Consider the following 22,347-nt stretch of genomic DNA (forward strand, 5'->3'; position numbering starts at 1 on the left):
AGCCAGGCAGTGTCCTGGGTGCTGGGGATACAAGAGTGAGGAAGGCAGATGTGGGGGGCTGCCCTCACTTAGGGTCCACTGGCTGAGTCCCTGCCAGGGGCCACACAGTGGAGGCACCTCTACCTGGGGGTGAAGTTCTAAAGTCACCCCAAGGCACATTTTTCACGTAGTCAAAACTTCTCCTGAAAATCCTAACGGAGGCACCGCATTTGAGATCAACTCCTTTGCTACTGAAAAGTCTACACAGCACATTTTTTCTCCAATGCTGGAAAAGATGCTTTCTCTGGTTGAGTCCCGGTTTCAGACTTCTACTTAGAGGCCGTACTGTAAAACAAGGGGCCTCCAGCCTGAGCAGCCAGCAGGAAGGACAGCACAGACGGACAGAGGGATGCACTAATGTACCCTCCCCTCCCTATCCACTGCTGGGTATAATGAGAATGACACACGAAGTATTGGCACTGTCCAAATAACTTTTATTTATTTAGAAAAACGTGTTGAATTTGCTTAAGTGAGCTTGTAATGTGACTCTCCTGTTTCTGGAAGCTCGGCCTGATCTACAAACACTGGGCTTTGAAGGAAGAAAGAGGCCCCGGAGACCCAAAGGACAATTGGTCCACAGCCGGCAAAACCTGAGGGCAGAACCTACTAACCTGGGGTCTCCTAAGACACCCAGTGAATTCCTGGGAAAGGTGCCCCCAGGAAACCACCTCAAGAAGAAATCTGAATGTGATATGAGGACCCCACTGCGGACACTCAGCACCGGCAGCCTCTCTCCTGTTTTAGAAGCAGCAGGAAGTCTCTGGGGAGAGCTGACAGGCAAGGTTACCAGCTCCACTGAGAGTTCCTGGGAAACCGGTCTTGCCAGCTTCTGCGGGGTCAGAGGGCAGCCTTCCCAGCAGGTTGCCCGGCTCTCTACAGGCTCCTGGGACCCATCCCACCCCTAGGAGACTGGGGCAGGAAGTTTCAGCAGATTGGGCTTCTAGGTCACTGCCCAGCGATGTACCTTTTCATCCCCCCAAATGCATCTGAACACAGAAGAAATGCAAGCCTCAGCTGGGTGCTCACACGAAGCTTTGCAGCCAAACACGTGGGAGGCTTGATGAACACCTGGTCTCTCACTGGTTCCAATGCTTGAAGCTACCCAATTTACATGTAATTAAAGACCCAAGTTTCAAAACGCAGAGTCTGGGTTGGAGATAGGAGGCCTCCCCCATCAGATGGTTTTGTTTTGCTTTCCCTCTGCATATGGGCCTTAAAATTTGCCAAGAAAGGTTACAGGGGCTGAGATTGTTTAGTTTGGAGATGAGAAAGCTCAGGCATGACTTAACTACTGTCTTCAAATACGCAGAGGCATCTATTACAAGGAGGGATGGGCTGCCTGTTTTCTTCTTAAACTGCAAGAACAGAAAGCAGTTGGAATAAAGGAAGGCCTGCACAGTGGGCCCTCCCTGAGGGCGCCCCCTCCATGGCTGCTGCCGCCAATGTGGCCATCTGTAGAGGGTTAACCCAGGTGGCCACTGTGCACCCATTAGGACGGCCCAGACATCTAAGTCTGGTCTCTAGCAGCCAAATGAAGTGCAAAGATTCTGTTGGTCCCAACTGGGGTTGGGAGCTGCCCTGGAACCAGCAGAATGCCTGACATACAGTTGGGTAACAGACCTATGAGGATGAAATGTGAGAACCAGACCTCTCTGATGGTGGGTGGGGTTGAGGGTGTGGGGAGGAAAGACTGGTGAAGGAGCAGGTGGGCTGCTTGGGAGGCCAAGGCAAGGGGCTGATCAGGCACAGCCCCAGCTGAGCTGCAGAAGGAGGGTTCTGGATAGAGTGAACCTTCCATATTCTTTACCTGCTCTGGGACCAGAGCTGAGACCTCAGACACTGTGATACTGTGATATGACAAGAAATATATATTTGATTTTCATCCCCTGTTCCAAGCACAAGAGCTCCAAAAACCCTTGGAATTTCCTGAGTGATAGGGGAGAGAAGAGCATCTTTTGTGATTCATAATGAGCCCTTTTAACCATACCTGAATTTATGCTAATGAGGTGATTCTTGGTGGGGCTCCTGGATAGCTTCAGGACCGGGGCTGGTTGCCAGAGAAACTAACCATATGACTAGAGGGTTGGAGCTTTCAGCCCAACCCCAACCTCCATGGAGGGGAGAGATACTGGGGACTAAATTAATCACCAAGGGCCAAGGATTTAGTCAACTCTACCTATGTAATGGAACCTCCATAAAAACCCTGAACAAAGAGGTTTGGAGAGCTTCTGGGTTGGGGAATGCATCCATGAGCCAGGAGGGTGGTGCACCCCAAACTCCATGGGAGCAGAAGCTCCTACATTTAGGAACCTTCCAGACCTCTATCCAGCTGTTTGTTTGTATCCTTTACAATATCATTTACCATAAACTGGAAATAGTAAGTAAAACTATTTCACTGGGTGCTATGAACTGTTAGAACAGATTATCAAGGCTGAGGAGGAGGTCATGGGAACCCCCAATTTGTAGCCAAACCAGACAGAAATGTGGGTAACCTGGGGATCCACTACTTGTGATTGGCATCTGAAATGCAGGGAGTTTTGTGGAACTCAGCCCTTAACCTGTGGGTTTTGTGTTAACTCTGGGTAGTTAGAATCAGAACTGAACTAAATTGTAGGACATCCAGTTGGTATCTGCAGAGAATTAGAGAATTTCTTGGCTTGGAAAACCCACACGTTTGCTATGAGAAGTATTGTGAGTAGAGGAACAACTCTCCTTTCAACATCCTTCTCATTTGTGGTTCAGTCCATGGCCCCCTCTCCAACTCATCCTCTCTGTAAATTCCATCCACACTGAGATCTAGTTCTCCACCCTCACCACTGCTGATCAGTTCCACCTGTTTCTCTCTGTTCCTTAGGGCTTGGTTAGGTCTTTGGGGCCCTCCCCCAACTTATTCCACACCCCCTGTTCCTAAGCAGATTCTGTTCCTCTCTCAAGATCCAACTCAAGTGCCCTCTTCCCCCACCCTTGCCCAGGCTGCCCTTCTGCAGCTATGCACCTCCGTTCAGCTCCTCTGCAGGTGGGATCACACATCAGGGGCTGATGTCTCTATGCCTTGGTCTTGTCTTCCCAAATGGAAGTCCCTTAAGAGAAGTCTCCCTGGGACTCCTGCTGTGGCTGGGCTCCCAATCCATCATCACGGCCCTGACCGGTTCTCAAATTATCAACCCATATTTCAACTGCCCATGGAGGATCTTCACAGAAACTATCTTCTCTCTCAAATTTGCTCCACTCCTGAGTTTTCTGCTCGGAAAACTCCCATGCCCTCGGTCAAGTCTTCACCTCCCTCCTCCCTTGCTGCCTCATGGCACATCCTCAGCCCTTCCTCAGTAGCCCCTCTCCTGCCCATCCCAGTGGTCCACCGCCACCACTCCAGAGCGGCTTCCCCTCTTCCCCTGACACTTAGGGGCCTCAGGAGTTCTCCTCTTGCCAAAAACTCACTTCCTACAGTGCTGCCCCAGCAATCTCCTTGAGTATGGCTCTGACCACGTCATTGTCCTGTTTGGAAATGTTGGTGGCTCCCACCACCTGCCGATCTGGGCAGCAAAGGCCACCCTGCTCAGGCCTCCACCTTCCTTTCCAGCCTTCATTCCTCTCCACAAACTCTCTGCTCTGCCTACCACAAATGTTTGGAGTTGCCTATAAGGGCCCCACTCAGTGATGCCACATTTCTTTCCCTCTGTTTCCCCACCTGGGAAGTCCCCGTGGTCCCTGGAGCTCCCACCTGCTTCCCAGGAGCCAGTTCTTCCCATTCTGTTAATTCATGGCCGAATGACACCCACTGCATGAGATCTTTCCCGATCTCCCCTTGGTGGGGGGGGAGAAACAGTGACCCCCTGACTGTCACAGCACCTCGGCTGGGTCTGTCCCTCTGACGTGCAACCATCATCCACCCTCAAGGTTAAGATGTCCACCCTCAAGGAAGGACTTGTGTTGCTGGCAGCTTCCTGCTGTGGCCCCTTCAGGGACTACCTCAGGTGCACGGAGCCAAGCAAGTTTAGAGCCCTTCCTGGGGTGGCCACTAGTCACTGTAGGGGTGTAAAAAGCAAGCACGTCTCGACCCAACTCAGGACAATTCCAAAGGGTCATCCTAGCTCCAGAGTTCCCTGCAGGGCCAGCCCTATGCCACTGTCCTGGTCTCTCACTGCCTATTCTTCCTCTTCCTCCTCCTTTCACAGGTATTGATCCTGAGGACACCCCACAGTAAACATTCTACCTGCCAATCTCTGTTATGGACTGAATTGTGTCCACCTCAACATTCACGTGTTGAAGTTCTAACTCCTAGGACCTCAGAATGCGACCTCATTTGGAGACAAGGTCTTCAGTGAGGTAGTCAAGGGGCAATGAGGTCATAAGAGTGGGCAGTCCTTGGGGCAACCAGATGAGTAGCCGGGGCTAACCCATCAGAGTGGGCAATGTGATGGGACAAGCCAGATCTGGTGGGAACCTCAACCTGGCTTTCTAGTATACCTTTTTCTAATGCATAAAAATTTCTCACCATCTTCCCCCATGACCTTGGTGATTTCTGGGGGGGAACTTTTCTTTGCCAGCCCTTCCACTTTTTCAAGTTGATCTATTTGATCCTTTGGCTTTTAGATTTTTGTGGAAGGAACTCTGCTCATTCCTGCTTCCTAGCCTTTCCGTGAAGTCCAAAGGCAAATGCCCTGACCCATTTCCCACTCCTTCCATTTGACATTCCCTGGTCGGTGAGTCAGGGCCAGCCTCCCTTTCCATTCTTGTCCAGACACACATGCCAACTTGTTCAGCTGTGCACAAGTGAAGATAGCAAGCAACGTGTTCCAAACTGGCCTCGCCTCCGTTCTGGATCACGTCGTCCCTTTGTTCATCCTTCCTCTAGGCCCGGGGTCCCCAGCCCCAGGGCTGCAGGCCTGTGCTGGGCTGTGGCCTGTTAGGAACAGGACCGCACAGCAGGAGGTGTGCAGTGGGCTCCAGCGAGCAAAGCTTCATCTGTTGCTCCCCATCCCCCCCCCCCATGGCTCTCATCACCGCCTGAACCATCCCCCAACCCCCGCCCCAGCCATGGAAAATTTGTCTCCCCCAAAACCGGTCCCTGGTGCCAGAAAGGTTGGGGACTGCTGCTCTAGCCCCTCTATTGCTGCGGTGCCAACACCTACACGGGCTCACCTTCTGAATGGGTGAAAGCACGTCTTTGTTTTCCGAGGTGTAGAGGAAGCTGGTGAAGGGCAGACATTGAGTCATAAACACAGCCCAAGGCAGTAGGAGACCAGAGAGGTGGTTTCTTGCTAAAGGTTCATATCCTAGACCCACACTTCCTCAGCCTTTTCTGTCCTAAAGAGTTTCTGGAAAGCTCTTAAGCGTGTGCGCTTTGAGGCTGTTTTAGAAGTGAGATTTTTTCCATCCCAGGTCCTGTAGCTCCTGACCTTTCTTGTCTGTGATGTCTTCGGCGGTTTCTCCTCCTTGTCTTGGAGAATGGCCCTGACCCTCCCTCCCACGTGGCACCCGCAATGTCTTCCAGGGATCGTGGCTCAATTCCAGGGTCTCTTTGCGCTGAGCCCGTCTGAAACCTCAAACCATTGTAATGAGTCCCAGGCAAGGGTGTTTTCTGACGTCACCATTCTTCCTTTGTCTGTCCTACAAGGGTCACAAACTCAAGATGTTTATGGTGGAGTCAGTGTGTGCAGGGTGTTGTTGGTGGTAACAGGGAAATGAGGTCTCCGTTCTCAAGCTGTGTTCAGTTTAATGTCCTTTGGGGGGGTGCAGGGAGGAAGGGAGGGAGAGTAGAAACTGATTGACGGCCATCTCGTGCCAGGCGCTCCCAATCACACCTCCCAGCCACAGCGTGCACCCCTTAACCAGGTTAACGGGCTGGACCTGTGTGGACTTCTAAACAGCGGAACTTCAATACTCGAATTAGGTTTTTCCTTTTTCCCAGTTTTTAAATATAGAACAATTTAACTAGAATGCTTTTTGTTTCCCCTCTGGATCTCTCGGTTTGAAATGGGGTTCCTCCAGCAAGTCAATTTGCTCAGTCAAGTCCTGGGGGATGGTTTCTCCAGGACTTCCCGCTCTGTTGACCCCTGTGAGAATCAGCTCATCCACAAAACACCGTCCCCTCCTGCGGCCACCTTTCCCGCTCTGTCTGGTAGCCTGGTTCTGCTGGACCAGGTCCCGGCTGCAGGCATGGGGCAGCAGAGGCCAGGTTGAGGGCCTGGGGGCCCTGGCTCCCGGCTAGCGGACACAGCCGCATCCAGCTCCTGTTCCCCAGGTTTTCTCCTGGTTGCTGGACACAGGCCATGGCATTGCTCTGCACATGGTTATCTGGAACTCTCCATTCCTTGGCTCACCCCATCTCCAGCCCTGTGGTGCTCTCTGTGGGCCCAGGCTCACCCCCCCTCCACTGCCTGGGAAGCCCGCCTGAATGAAGGGGATCAATACCCATAATACTGGTGGTTGAGGAATGGGGGCCAGGAGGGTGTATGTTGGCAGTGACACAGACATTCAGAGGGAAGTTTTGCATATTCATAATATATTGGTAAGTGGAAAAGGAAGCTTACAAACGAGTGTGCAATAGGATCATATATATATGTCTATATGTCTATGTATGTGTCTGTATGTATATGTGTATATATGCGTACATACAGATCATATATACATATATGTATGCATATACACACATATACATTTAGACATACAGGATAAATGCATTACTCTGCAATTACACACTACTCAGATGCATAAGCAGAGAGAAAAATGCCTGGAAAGATACTAGAAAAATATTCAACAAAGTGTAAATGTAAATAACAGTGGTTAGATTATAGGTGACTTTAATTTTTTCTTTTTACTTAGTTGTAGTTTTTAGTTTTTCTGAAGAGAATGCATTATATAACAAAAAATAGTAAGAGAAGAAAAAACAAATTGTTTTCTATAGCTGCAGTCCCCAACCTTTTTGGCACCAGGTACCGGGTTCGTGGAAGGCAATTTTTCCACGGACAGCGGTGGCAGGGTGCGGGGGGAGGGGGGCGGATTGTTCAGGCAGTAATGGGAGCAATGGTTCAGGCGGTAATGTGAGCGATGGGGAGCGATGGGGAGCGGCAGATGAAGCTTCGCTCGCTTGCCCGCCGCTCACCTCCTGCTGTGTGACCCAGTTCCTAACAGGCCGCAGATGGGCACCAGTCCACGGCCTGGAGGTTGAGGACCCATTTTCTATAGTATTTCATAAAATCCAAGCACTGCTCTTGGGAATGTAATTTTATCTGTGGATCCAAGGCCAGGGGGGTGGGGTTGAGGGGTGAAACAGAGGCTGCCATGGGTGGTTTTTGACCACTTGGCGGGAGGGTCTCTGAGCTGCTCAGTCTCCCGTGTCAGCTGATCTGGGTTCTAGATCTCACCCTGCTTCTGAACTCTCTGTCCCTCACTTTCCTCTGGAAAATGGGCAGATTCAGCTAGCATCCCAGGGATGGCAAATCAGAGAAGGTATATGAGCTTCTCAGCTAGGCTGACAAAGATGCTGAGCTTGATCCAGCTTCCTTGGGAGAGAATGCTGTGATTGATTAGTGATGTCTGCTCTGGGAAGCGCATGGTAAAGTTGCCACGAAGCCCTCCCAGCTGAACACACAGCTGCAGTCCTGCCCTCCTGGGCTCCCCTGACCCTCCTTCAATACCTTGATTAAAACTGTTATTGTGTTTAGCAATTACACAGTGGGAGCTCTGTCTTTTTTATTTTTTAATTGCCAATACCAGAGTCTGACTCACATAGGCATTCAGGAATGAGTATGAATTGTAGATGGATTACTCTGAAAGGAATTAACAAACGTGAGTTCAATTGCTAAACATAGGTGTGCAGCTTTTCAAGGAACTCAAGGTCGTTGTTTGGATGTGTAAATTCTGCTTTATTAGTGTACTGTTTAAAGCACACCAGGTTGCAAAATTAATATCTGTTAGAGACAAGAAGCTACCACATTCCATCATCCTATGTGGGTTTCAGTGTGTGTAGGAGGATGGTGTGGGCAGAGAGCTCTGACTACCAGCCCACCATCTATCTTTATCGTATATATTTTTATTGAGGTATAATAGATGTAAAACATGACGTTAGTTTCGGGTATATTTGATATATCTTTATCATACTTTTGACCTGCCTTGTTATAGCGTGGTGGTTTGGACTCAGGGTTTGAATTCAGGCTGGATTATTTGGGGCAAATCACTTTATTGTCACTTTACCGTCCCCAGACCTCAGCTTTCTCATTCATGAGAGGTGCCTTCTGACTCTGAAAGCTCCATGACCCTGTGTTGGTTCTCAGTCTCCACGGAGACTTCTTCCCTCCTGAGACCTCCCCTGACCCATTCTCCAGATGGATAAGTTGGTGGCAGCTTCTCTCTTGTGACTATTTTAATGAGAGATCATTCGCACCTGAAAATTTCAGCAAAACCTCGGAGATCTCACATCCTTCCCTTCCTCCCGGACCTGCACACTTTTCTTTCAAACAGACTGCCAACTTGGACCTGGAGCTGTTGTTCCTCATCCTGCTCCCCACGACCCCACCCCGCTTCTTTCTCTCTCACTCTCCCCCAACATCTGTCCTGTTCTTCTTTTTTTTTTTAATAATACTTTTTTTTTTTAAGATTTTTTTTTTGATGTGGACCATTTTTTTAAGTCTTTATTGAATTTGTTATACTATTGCTTCTGTTTTATTTTTTTGGCCGTGAGGCATGTGGGATCTTAGCTCCCCGACCAGGGATCGAACCTGCACCCCCTGCATTGGAAGGTGAAGTCTTAATCACTGGACTGCCGGGGAAGTCCTGTGTCCTGTTCTTTTTCCTTTTTTTTTTTACAGCCCCTTGCTGTCTTCCTATCTTCAGCTCCCAGGGAAGGGAATGTTACTGCCCTTCTACTCCCTACAGCAGAACCTTCCAGAGCCTCTCCCATCCCTGGTCCAGCTCCTCAGTCTCCCCCCTCTTCACCACCCCCCTGCCCTCCATCCAGTGCTCTGACCTGGCTCCTCACCATGGCATTTCCCCCTCTGATAGGGGGGATGGGCACCTGGACACCGTCTGGTTAGGAAAAAACAGCCCAGGCTGACAGCTCCAACTACTGTAATTGCTTTCAAGTGTTTGAATGCGTTATGGATGGGAGCTGGGCCACGGGCAGGGGCCAGAGAGCTTTGCATATTCACAGGATGTACTTGGACAAACAATCCAGGACTGCAAAGCCTTCTGGCTGCTGCCACTCGGCTCCCACCCCAGCTCCATCTGACCTGATGCTAGTGGGAGCTGCTTCAGCACAACAAATTGGTGTTCTTTCTTTCTTCTCTCTCTCTTTTTTTTGTTTAATTTTTATTGGAGTATAGTTGACTTACAATGTTGTGTTACTTTCAGGTGTACAGCAAAGTGAATCAGTTATACAAATATATATGTCCACTCTTTTTTAGATTCTTTTCCCACATAGGTCATTACAGACTATCAATAGAGTAGAGTTTCTCTTTTAAACAGGTTTTTAGTGTCTTCAAGGATGCTGGAGCAAGATTCAGCAGCTGGGGGACCAAAGGTACCCTCCATGTGGGGCTCCCCCTGGAGGAGAGCTAAGCCCCCAAACCTGCAGGGCCATGCATGTAAACGGCAGCTGGGGGGTGGGCACCGGGCTCCTCTACTCCCCAAGTCCTGAGCAGGAGGATTTTTGTCATAAGCCCAGTGGCGACCCCAGGGACAGAGCGAAAATAACCGAGTGGCCACCTGACCTTGGACACAGAAGCTTCTGGAAAAGCAGAGTGGCTCAATGCCTGGCATTGTTAGGAGGATAGGGGAAGCTGATTAAGTGCTCCCTGCTGCCTGGGACCATCCTGAGACATGGGGGCCTGGGGACTGAGTGGTCCAGGGCCAGGTGTCTAAGTGGCAGGGCTGGGTGGGAGGGTGTAGGTCTTTGGGCAGGTCTTTCGCAGCGCTCCTCTGCAGGAAGCGGCCGGGAGCTCTCTCCCCACTCTGCCGGGGGATGGGGGCATTGCATGTGATAAGATGCAGGGGCTGCCCCTCTATCCTGTCCCTGGAGCTGGACTGTGCTCCCAGGTCCATTGCCAGCCTTGCTCTGAAATGGCTCAAAACTCTCACCGGCCTTGTTGGTGGTTGGCCCTCACCCCTCTGCCTGGGATGAGAAACACACCCCCTCTCCATCCCCATCCTCAGTGGCTCGCCAAGCACCAGATCCGAGCCCCATCCATATGTGACCTCACCAGACCCCACAGCCCAGGACGCAGGGGCCAAGGCCGTGTTCATGTCCCAGGAGAGGCAGGTGAGACCTTGAGAGGTAAGCGGCTGGCCACCGTCACACAGCTAGAGTCGCCGGGCTGGGCTGGAACCCAGGTCGCTGACTCGGCCGGAGCTCTATCCCTACAACTGACCAGCGTCAGCCACAGGTGGTCTGTCTTGTAGGAAAGGCACTGATTCCTAGTCGTTAGAAGCATTCTGGTTAATGCTCAGATTTTGGAGTTTCCTAACCATATAACCTGAACAGATGGTCTCAGCTCAGGGTACCAGGAATAACCTGAACAGATGGTCTCAGCTCAGGGTACCAGGAGGTTAACATCAAAAATGGAGTAAGAGTAGTAGTAATGGTGTAGTACAGATTCTACACTGAAGACCTAGGTTTTGTTTTGTTTTTTTTAAATTGAAGTATAGTTGATTTACAATGTCGTGTTAATTTCTGCTGTACAGCAAAGTGACTCAATTTTCTATTCTTATCCACTGTGGTTTATCACAGGGTATTGAGTATAGTTCCCTGTGCTATCCAGTAGGACCTTGCTGTTTATCCATTCTATATCTAATAGTTTGCATCTGCTAATCCCAAACTCCCAATCCTCCCCTCCCCCGTGCCCCTCCCCCTTGGCAACCACAAAACTGTTCTCTATTGAAGACCTAGGTTTTAATCCCACGTCTGTGCATCCTAATTAGCCCTTAGGTGTGGGCCTTTGGTCTTATTCATGGAGGTGGCTTAGAACGCACACAGACCCTTCCAGGCCTCAGTCTCCCCGTCTAGACACGAAGAGTAGCACCAGCTCTCTCGTGGGGTGAGGACTAAACGGGCCCAAGGGTGTGAAATGCTCAGCCCAGCCCCGGACGGGTAACGACTGTTAGTATTAGTATTAGCGTGAAGGGCAGTGGCCGGGGGCCAATCACTCAACCTCTGTGAGCTTCCATTTCCTCATCAGCAAAACAGGGAAATAAAAATAACCATGACACGGGAGGCTGGGAGGGTCAGAAGGAAAATCCTGGTAGGCAGTCAATGATTTATACCCGCAGTAGCAACTTGTTCGAATCTCCTCTGAGCTTTAAATGGCTCGGTTAGACGCTTACCGACCGCTTCCCAAAGCTGAGAGTTACTGAGTATTGGCATCCCGATCTCTCCACGTTTTTAAAGATGTCCAGACAGTTGTGTCTGAGAATGCAGCACCCTGTCAGTCCCAGCCCCCTCCCCCTGCCTTGTTCTCCTTCTTATGGGCTACGTGGTCCACTGTGGCCAATGGGAACTCAGAGGAACAATGAATGGGAGACTTTGGGGGCAGGGCCAGCTCTAATCTCTACATCTTTGTGTGAAGAGCAAAAGGAGCACCTTCCCTGGGATGGACATGCCGAGGATTGGGGACCTGGATGTGAGCTGGATCTCACCCCCAGCTCCTTGCTGTCAATAGCCGCCCCTCGTGCCCTGACCTGCGTCCAGGCTGTGAACCTACGTGTCAGGGGCCAAGCAGGGCTGTAAAGGGACAGGAGAGAAGCCAGCCGAGCACGAGGCAGTCAGTAGAGTGGGGACGTGGGGGCTGAAGGGCCCAGTCCCCGAGTCCCAAGTGCCACATGACCAGCTCTGGCCAGCACTCCAGGTGCAGGCCCACGAAGGCCAGGCCTTTCAACTGTTCAGGAGAAGCCAGAAATCGAGACATTGATATAAAGCTTTCCTAGATTTAATGATCACTGTGCAGCTCAGAAAAACACATCTGGGGCTTCCCTGGTGGCGCAGTGCTTGAGAATCCACCTGCCAATGCAGGGGACACGGGTTCGAGCCCTGGTCCGTGAAGATCCCATGTGTCGTGGAGCAACTAAGCCCGTGTGCCACAACTACTGAGCCTGAGCGCTAGAACCCACGAACCACAACTACTGAGCCCGCATGCCACAACTACTGAGCCTGCACTCTAGAGCCCGCGAGCCACAACTACTGAGCCCGCGTGCCACAACTACTGAGCCCACGCACCTAGAGCCCCTGCTCTGCAGCAAGAGAAGCCCACACACAGCAGCAAAGGGCAGCCCCTGCTCACCGCAACTAGAGAAAGTCCACGTGCAGCAACGAAGACCCAACACAGCCAAAAATAAATAAATAAAATAAATTCATAAAAAAAAAAAAAGAAAGAAAAACACATCTGCAGTGGAATCCTGGGTGGGGCCCACAGCCAGCCCCCCCTGCTGCACTTGGCCTCAGTCATAACCACAACCCTGGCACCAGGGGGCAGGGGTGTGCCCCTCCCACCCCCACTTTTCCTGGGGCTTCTGGGCCCAATCACCCCGGCCTGACACTTCACTGTTCGCCACTCTAGCTCTCCCAGCTCAGGGGCTCCCCTTCTACGACCACGCCTGTCCACTAAAAAAGCCTGCCACACCAAACCCTTGGCCTGCATCTGTCTCCTCGCCCCAGAGGTCCTCAACCCCAAGCCAGCACTCAATGGCCCCCTCCTGACTGCCGACTGCTGGAAGCCAAGAGACCCTTCCCTGCATGGCATCTGGTACCCAAGAGATATCTCTACGAACAAATCCACCAGGTGGGAGGTATCTGCGCCCCACCTCCCAGCTGGTGTCCCAGGACCCCAGGCACCAGCTTGTCACTCGAAGAGCAAATCCTGACCCTTCTGCTTCCCTGCCTTTGCTTTGGCTGTGCCCGCTGCATGTGACTCCCTCCTCCCCAGACCAACCCTTCAAAACTTAGCACAAGTCTCAATGTTTCCAGTGAGTCTTCTGGAAAGACCTGCCTCCTCTTCCCGGATCCCTGCTGTCTCGAGGAGGGTTTGACAGCAGCGATTTTATACTGGCTATTGCTACCTCTCCAGGGCTGCATCCTTTTCCCCACTAGAGTTTGCTGGGCACCAGAGACCCACCTGCAGCCTAAAGTACTTTGGAGTTCTGTTTGTCCTGCACCCAGGAGGTGGTCACCAAGGGCTTAGGGAGAAACTAGGAAACTCGGGCCTTGCTTATCAACCAGTATTATCCACCATTTTTCCTTACAGATCTCCAGAGAAGGGCAAGCAGCATCTGTGTGTCCCTAATTCAGAGAGCAACAGTCCTCTTTGTCTGGCTCCGTACCCCATGCCCTGCAGTGCTTGTTTCTACAAGGTCTGTCCTGGGTTTGCAGGAGGAACCAGAGAACAACCTTCGTGGGTGAGTGTGGCCTTGTATTTTGCTGCTGTTTGTGCGTGTGTGAGTTCCTGTTCGAGAAAAGATCCTTCCAAAAGCAACTCAGCCCGTGTGCCAAGGCCCTGCTGAGCACACCCACCTGGCTCGCATACCTGTCAGACCAGGGCTGGCAGCGCACTGCCCCGGGGACACCTGTGACAGCCAAAGCCAACTTCCCGGAGGAGGCCGGCGTGCAAGTGGGGCCATGCCCTGGGCTCCCAGAAAGGGTCTCTTCTGTGGTCTTGCCCTTCACCTCTCCACTCTGCTTTCTCCTTTCCATGATCAGCTGGAGAGTGACAAAAGTGGTTCTCAGCTCTCAAACGTTCTGCTCAGACAGGACTGTTGCCCAGTAGTGGTTCTGCAGAAAATTCCTATCTTCAGATTTTATAAGATGCAACCTGAATCAAAGGGTTCTGTGATCAAAGATGTTTGGAGAACATTCAACAAACATTCATCATGTTTCTGCAGGACTTCTCAGTGCCTTTAATGTGTATGGCTCTCCAAGAGCCTGACAGTTGCCGTAGCACTTCTAAGCTTTTTGAGACCGTGGGGTGTGTTTGTTCAAGGAGGCTCTGGCGGGAGTGCGTGGCGAGGAATGGGTTCCAGGAGGTGTGTTTCTGCAAGACCAGCACCAGACCTGGGCCTGCTCACCACACTGGGCCCTCATGCAACAGGGCCCTATTCCCCGCTCCAGCCACGCTGGCTTCACTGTAATTGTATTCCCATATGTGTCCTGTCTAGCTCCACACAACTCTGGCCACTGGCTTCCGGAATTCTAAGGCCTGACACAGGCCTGTGTGTCCCGAGGTTACCTCTCGTCGCTGGCAGCCTTCTCTACGAATTCCGGAATGAAAAGTACAAAAGCCAGTGGCCAGACTGGCACGGCTGACCGCATGTGGGCAGGACCCATGCTACACTCTTCTTTGTCTGCCCCGTGATCCTGGGATGGCCAGGGAACCCCAGGGCTCTAGGAATCCGGTCGCCCTGCGCTCACACCAACAGACATTTACAACAGAACATGATTTTCACAGTGGCTCCTGGGAGTCCGACATGAGTTGGACCTTCAGCTGCCACCCCATGATTTTAACTCCTATTTTCTTTGATTCTAAGATGCCATCCATTGTAAGACATGGCATTGTTTTCAGAACAGCTTTTTTTTTGTGGGAGGGAGAAAAAAATAAAAGAAACACCCATGTAACGTACCAACTAATTGTAAGACATATCCTGAATCCAGAATAATTAAAATCTGAACAATTGTGTGCCTTGGAATTAAGGAAATAGACTATTTCTACAGGTCAGGGTTGGCTTCCTTTTTCATCACTCCTGAGGAAGCTGAGATGCCGGTTCCAAGGCAGAAGGCAGGAGGCTGGGTGCTGGGCAGGTGTTTGATCTCAATAATCACTGACCCTCCACGCTGCCAGGCTCTGTGCTAAGTGAGAGGAGGGTGGGGTAAAACGTGCCCCATCTCTACCCTCCAGCATACGGCCATTGGATCCCGTCAGGAGGCAACGCATCCCTTAGCAGCTTCCCAGAAGGAAAGGTCGTGGTGTGTAACTCCCAGAAACACAGCAGGCCTGTCCAAGTGTGTACGAAGCCAGCTCTGTAGACTGTCCAACAGAGTATCACTTTTTCTCTGCAATGACATCACAATTACTACTAATAAAGATAAAATTAAAATGGAAATTTACTAGGAGTATTTTGGAGTAATTATGAACTGACGGTGACCCTCCAGTGGTTCCACATCACGGGGGACGCACCTCTGCTCCATCACTAATGTGATCCCCTGCCTGTTTGCCTCAGTTCTCACTAACACTCTGTCACACTACGGATGGCGGCAGGTCCTCGGGTACCTCCCAGTGGCCCTGGGCAATAGAATCACGTTGGAGGAATGTCCAAGTGCAAGAGAAGGCCTGGATGGGGACTTCCTTAGTGGCCCAGTGGTTAAGGCTTCGCCTTCCAATGCAGGGGGTGCGGGTTCCATCCCTCGTCAGGGAGCTAAGATCCCATATGCCTCATGGCCAAAAAACCAATACGCAAACAACAGAAGCAATATTGTAACAAATTCAATAAAGACTTTAAAAATGGTCCACATCAAAAAAAATCTTAAGAAAAAAAGGAGAAGGCCTGGGAGGAGTGACCAGTTGCTTGGGTGACCCCAGGGAGGATGGGAGTCTTCATGAAGTGATGAAGTTTGAGGTGGTTCTTAAAAGTCAGGCACAGTGGTGGGGCTGGAGATTTTAGCCGGAAGAACCGAGGCTGGAGGCAAGTTGCAGACTAGTGAGAAGTTTGCTGCTGGGACGTGCGGGCTGGGAAGATGTGTGGTGGGAGATAGGGGGGATTGGAGCTGGGCTGGGCTGTGAAGGGAGTTCGGGCTTTGAATTTATCCTGTTGATCTGCATCCCCCTTTTTTTTTTTTTTTAATATTGGAGTACAGTTGATTAACAACGTTGTGTTAGTTTCAGGTGTGCAGCAAAGTGATCCAGTTATACATATACATGTATCTATTCTTTTTCAAATTCTTTTCCCATTTAGGTTATTATAAAATACTGAGCAGATTTCCCCTACTGTATAGCACAGGGAACTCTGTATCACCTTCTTGCTGACTGATTTCTAGACCTTATTTTCAACAAATCAGCCGAAAACCCTTTACATGTTGCCACGGCTGCTGCAAGCATCTGCAGTGCCCCAGATACTCTGTTGTTTCATGGATGGATCACGGTCCTGGGGGCAGAGCTCCCATGTAGACCGTAGTCACCGGCACACACACCTTCCATCTGGGGAACCTGGCTGTTCCTCCTTCTGGAATGTTCTTCTCATAGGAAAGCGCATGGCTCAGTGCTCATCTCATCCAGGTCTGAGCGGGCTTCCTTCCTGAACCTCTTACTATGCTCCCTCCTTCTGTCTCCTCCATCATGCCTTGTTATTCTGCAGGGTGCTCTGCATGCATGTGTTTGTTTTTTCTCTGTCTCTCCACAAGGCTGTGAGCTCTGCCTTGGCTTCATGCTCAGAACATAGTCTGACACTTAGCAGATGCTCCATGTTTATTGTTGTTGAATTACACCGTTTTCTGAGTTCTTCCATGTTTATTATTTGATCAGATTCTTAATATTTTTCTGATTTATAAATTGCAAAAACATTGAAAAGAAGCTAAAGGAATTACCCAAGGTAGTATTGGGGCTGGGAAGGGGGCGGGGGCACAGAACCCCACCCTTTTCCCACATGGCATTGACCTTCAGGATGACACGCCCTTGCACCCACTCAGCACTGGCTTGGGAGCCCCACGTTCTCGGGACTTAGCAGCCTCCTGTTCCAGATGGGCAAGTTGATGGCCCCTCAGATGAGACTGAGGTTGACACCCACCGTGGGATTCCATCACTTGGTAAACAAGACCCAAATGTGAAGTCTGAGGTGCAGGGTGTGGGGATGGGGCTGGAGGGTGGAAAACCAAAGAGGCTTCCCATGGCAGAGCCTAACTCTGGACTCACCTAGAATTCGCAACTTCTTAAAGATTTCTCTAGCCAGGAGGAAGTGGCCGGGTGACATCCCTGAGAAGGGTTACAGGAGGCAAGAATCAAGCAAGAAAGCATAAGGAAATGATGAGGATTGAAAACCGGCCCCTCTATCTGGACTACTCCCTTTTCCTAGATCTTGGGAGAACCGGCCAAGAGAGCCACCAGGCTCTGAACCCAGACATGGCTCACCCTGACCCAGCTCCCATCCGCACCTGAACGTGGACCCAGGGCCATCACTCCCTGAAGCGGCTCTTCTGAGAGCCTCCCGTGGCGTCGGGATACAGGTTTGCTCAAACCATCAGCAAGCTCCGCTGAGCCCAGTCTCAGGCTGGCCCAGGCGAGACACGGTTCTGCAGGGTAATCTCTGCTGCCGCGTTGTGCATATCCACGCTTCACAGAGACCTAGTTGGAGCACCCGACTCCAGTGTGCCTCTGAGGGCGTCACAGACATAATCTCTCCGTTAAGAAGCTTTGGAAACTGAGGCTCCTGAAGGTCGAGTAACTCCCCCCATATCCCTCACCCCATAATAGCACTTGGGGGAGGGAGGTTCTGACAAGTTGACCCTCTACGTCTCTCTCACCCATCGCACTGGCTTCTCTATGGGGCCCAGCACTCCCAGCCCCAGGCTCATGGAGCCTGGTATCCAGTAGGTGCTCAAATGATGTTTTTCATGAAGCCCTTCCATGTCCACTTTTAAGCCCATGGGTTCAGACAGAAGCCCCTGGGAGAGAGTGTTCCCTCCACCCCAGAACGGCTCTGTGGAGAGACCCAGCCAAAGGCGGTATCAACCGAAGGAGGGACTGAAGTTTCCTTGAAAGTAATCCCTCTCTTCACGTGACCGTTTGAAAACCACCCAGTGAAATGGGAGTGGGCTTTTAAAGCATGAAAATAGACACTGGGCCCACCATCTGGACTCAGAAGGGAGAAGAAATGTACAATATTGGGTCTTTCTCTTTCTTCCCCTTTTGTTTTCAGAGAAACAATTAGCAGTCCTGAAGTTGGCAACCTCTAAGATGGCCCTCAATGATCCAACCCACCTGTATCTACACCTTTGAGTGTGGTATAGACTAAGTGACTTGCTTCTATATTTATTTGTTTATTTATTTATTTATTTGGTTGTGCTGGGTCTTAGTTGCAGCTTGCCAGCTTCTTAGTTGTGGCACGTGGGCTCCTTAGTTGTGGCATGCGAACTCTTAGTTGCAGCATGCATGTGGGATCTTAGTTCCCTGACCAGGGATCGAACCCGGGCCCCCTGCATTGGGAGCGTGGAGTCTTAACCACTGTGCCACCAGAGAAGTCCCCTAAGTGACTTGCTTCTAACGAGCAGAATAGGGCAGAAGTGATGGGCTGTCACTTCTGATATCAGGTTATGAAAAGACTGTGGCTTCCATCTTGGGTGCTCTCTCACCCTCTCTGGGATCACACAGCCTAGAGGAAGCCAGTCACAATGTCCTGAGGCTGCCTATGGAGAGACAAAGGTGGTGAAGGATGGAGCCACAGCAACAACCACATGAGTGAGCTTGGAAACACTCCCACGCCCCACATCAAGCTTTCGGATGAGACCCCAGCCAACAGCTTGACTGCAACGTCATGAGAGATCTTGAGCTACGGGCACCCAGCTAAGCTGTGTCCATGTTCCTGACCCACAGATAGTGTGAGATGACAAATGTTTGTTGTTTTAAGTTGCCAAGTTTGGGGGTGATTTGTTACACAGTTAAAGACAACTAATATAGGTCCTTAGCCTGGTGATGAATAAAAAGGGGTGAGGAATTCAGAGAGGGTGATTCCGGTAAAAATGGGAAACTTGCAGATGTCATGGGTGAAGAGCTAACATCTGCAGAATTCAGAGAGGGATTTCCAGAGCAATTCAAGGTTAGAGTAGAGAAACAAAAGGCCAATGGGGCCTCATGGTTGCACCAAGCACAAGGCGTAATCCCAACACAGAGCCACTCTGCTTCCTCTTAGCCTTTCTAGTGAGGCTTCAGCGAGCAACAATTTCAACCCTGCAGCAATGTGATAGCACCAATGAGTAAACTTCTAAATCAGACTGCTGCTCACCTCAATTAGATCAGAACCTCAAGCAGTGGCGTTTGGGCAATCACATGTTTTGTTTTGTTTTTTTTTTCTGTTCAAATGATGTATTTATTTTCTTGTTTCTTTCTTTTACAAAATGTGTACATTTCACTGAAAGATATGTGTGTGTGTGTGAGTGTGTGTGTGTGTGTACATTTATATATTCACCACTACCACCCCCTGCCCAGGTAATTGCTACTCTGATCTCTATCAGCATAGATTAGTTTTGCCTGTTCTTAAACTTCCTACAAATGGAATCTCACCGTGGGTCGATTTGCTCGCTAGTTGAGTGATTTGGGTGAGTTAGTGATTTTCAATGCCTCTGTTTCCTTGTCCATAAAAAGGGGATAGTCAGGGCACCTATCTCATGGGGCCATTGGGAGGATTAAAGGAGTTAATACATGGAAAGCTCTAAGAATCATACCTGGCTCATAGTGAGCACCCAATATATAGTAGCTGTTACTGTTAGTAAGCTTTAAAGTATTCCTCATTTTATAAGACAAGAAATCATGTCTTTGATGCTGATCTGTGTTTGCTCACATCAGCCTCAAGGTGCTATCGTTTTGGTCAGTCTCTGTCAGTTTTCTGAAAACAGGCGAGTCTGATGGGACCCAGTGAGGAAGGGGAATGAGAGCGGCAGTGATGGCAGGTACGCACCAAGCACCACCATCAGGACCCCAGCCATAGTCAGCCCGTGGTCAGCTGCCTTGTACGGCATGTGTGGGTGCGCTCTATGTCTTGTCACAGGTCCCAGGAACCACATGACACAGGCATTATTTTTCCCATTAAACAACGAGGAAGGCTCCAAGAGGCTAAGGAACAATCTCAAAGTTTCTCAGTACAAAGGGATAAAACCAGGATTCAAATTAGTTCTCTCCAGCTCTAAAATAAATAGGTTTTCTCATCATTATTATTTTAAGATAACCTTACAGTTGTAATCTTGTGCATTTCTTCCACATCTTTCTGCTCTCTTTCAGTCCCATTGGCCAAAAACAGAGAAAGGGCAGGAGACAGGCAGCCTCTGTTAGCACCTTCACGAGTATCAGACCAGGGATTCAGCAGTGTCCCTGCCTTCACAGCGACAGTCTAGTGACAGATAAAGTAAGTACAGGAGGCTAGGGCTGGAGGTGAGCAGCTTTTCACATCTCAAAATGCTGAAGAACAATGAGTTGAATAACCCTCAGACAACATGAGAACCAGCGTGCCTAGGTTTTGTGAAAATCCAGAGGTTTTGAAGAGCACTATGAATGAATGAGAGAAATTTGAAAAGAAATATGCATCCCAATGTTCATAGCAGCAGTATTTACAATAGCCAAGCTATGGAAGCAACCTAAGTGTCCATCAACAGATGAATGGCTGAAGATGTTATATATACATATATATATATATATATATATATAGGAATGTTACTCAGCCATAAAAAGCAATGAAATAATACCATTTGCAGCAACATGGATAGACATGGGGGGGTATTATACTGAGTGAAATAAGTCAGACAGAGAAAGACAAATACTGTATGATGTCACTTATATGTCAAATCTAAAAAGTACAACAAACTAGTGAATATATCAATAACAAAAAAGAAGCACACTCACAGATATAGAGAACAAACTAGTGATTACCAGTGATGAGGGAGGGGCAATATAGGGGTGGGGGTGTAGGAGGTACAAACTACTGGGTGTAAGATAACCTCAAGGATATATTGTATGACATGGGGAATATAGCCAATATTTTGAAATAACTGTAAATGGAGTGTAACCTTTAAAATTATATAAAAAATAAAAATAAGTAAAGGAATGGGTGAATGAATGAATGAATGTGTGTATGTACATCTTTAAAAATCAGAGAACACATGACCACACTGGAATACAAAGAAAATCATAAATAAGTTTCCCAAATAGAAAGCAGATTGTGGATTCTCTGACCACAGTGGAAGAAACCTTGGGTCAACTACAGAAAAGATGGCCAAATTAATAAGCAAAATCAAAATGTGAAATAGTTCCAGGCTACATGAAGAATACTTGCAAGGCTGTCGGGTCTACCTATGACAGTTAAGCTAAAAGTTACCCTAAGATTCTAGGAATTGGTGAGCCTGGGATGCTGCACCTTGGTGAACAGGAACTGGTTTTAGAGAGGGAGGGGTGTAATAAAAATAAATACTTGGTCTCTGTCCCCAGTTCCTGGCATACAGTGCCTAAAATGCTCAGAATTTACTGTCCTTTGTATGCTCACGAGATGACCCATGGGGAGGCCCTAGATAGCTTCAGGATGGGACTAGTCAGCCAGAAAAACCAACCACAGGATTAGAGGGTTAGAACTTTCAGTCCCACCCTTGACCTCCTGGGAGGGGAGAAGGGTGAAGATTGAGTTCAATCATCAATCGGCCAATGGTTTAATCAACCATATCTATGTAGTGGCACCTCTATAAACATCCCTCAGCAATGGGATTTAGGAGCTTCTAGGTTGGTGAACACACGGGGGTGCTGGGAGGGTGGTACACCCAGAGAGGGCATCAAAGCTCTGCCCCTTCCTCCATGCCTTGCCCTACACATCTCTTCCCTTTAGTTGTTCCTGAGTTGTATCCTTTATAACAAATCGGTAATTGTTAGAGCACTATCCTTAGTTCTTTGAGTCGTTCTAGCAAATTATTGAACTTGGGGAGGGGGTGTGGGAACCCCTGAGCTTGTAGTTGGCCAGGTAGAAGTGTGGTTAGCCTGGGCTCCTCATTTGCAGCTGGCATCTGAAGTGGGGGCAATCCTGGGGGACTGAGCCCCTAACCTGTGGGCTCTGCTCTAACTCTGAACAGTTAGCGTCAGAATTGGATTGAATTGCAGGACATCCAGCTGGCTTTGGAGAGTTGGAGAACTGGTGTTGGAACAATGTACTTGGCGTCGGAAAAAACCACACAGGGAGACTCAGGCTTCACAGCTCAGCTTTACCCAAGCAGTGGGGAGACAGCTGGAGACAGAGCGTGGCTTTCTGGTCCCTGTTCCCTTAAAACTCACATCAGAGCCGAAATAGCACCCTCTCAGCCTCTCTGCTCGTTTCTGTTTTTGCTTATTTTCCAACCAGTCACTTTCAAGACGTATAAATGGGCGTTTCTACAACAAAATTTCTGTGTTTTTGCAAATGTAGGGTTCTATGAGAATATTTAATATTTAATTTTGGTATTCTCATCTTAAAGTGGGTATTCACTTGTACCGCTATGCAGAGACGTGAAAAGAATGATTTGGGACTGAAATTTGGCTTTATACTTGCTGTTTGCACTTACTTTGCTGTGTGACTTGAATTTTAAAGTTACCTCTCTGAGCCTCAGTTTCCTTA

At 49.5% G+C, this 22,347-nt stretch overlaps 1 protein-coding gene across 2 annotated transcripts in view; it reads left to right on the forward strand.

Annotated features, from left to right (window-relative positions):
* BCL2L11 (BCL2 like 11) overlaps positions 1–22,347 on the forward strand; it is a 153,458-nt gene that overhangs the window by 129,426 nt on the left and 1,685 nt on the right. Inside the window, exons 3-4 of one of the 2 annotated variants that reach the window (XM_082356239.1) lie at positions 13,272–13,422; positions 17,083–17,542. In XM_082356239.1, the coding sequence (XP_082212365.1) occupies positions 13,272–13,422; positions 17,083–17,143 (212 nt within the window). In that variant the 3' untranslated portion in view covers positions 17,144–17,542. Of the gene's footprint in view, positions 1–13,271; positions 13,423–17,082; positions 17,543–22,347 lie in introns of those variants that run through there. The other variant, XM_082356238.1, reaches the window with a different exon arrangement.

Source organism: Balaenoptera borealis (assembly GCF_965194805.1).
Source record: "Balaenoptera borealis genome assembly, chromosome: 15".
Classification (NCBI taxonomy): domain Eukaryota; kingdom Metazoa; phylum Chordata; class Mammalia; order Artiodactyla; family Balaenopteridae; genus Balaenoptera; species Balaenoptera borealis.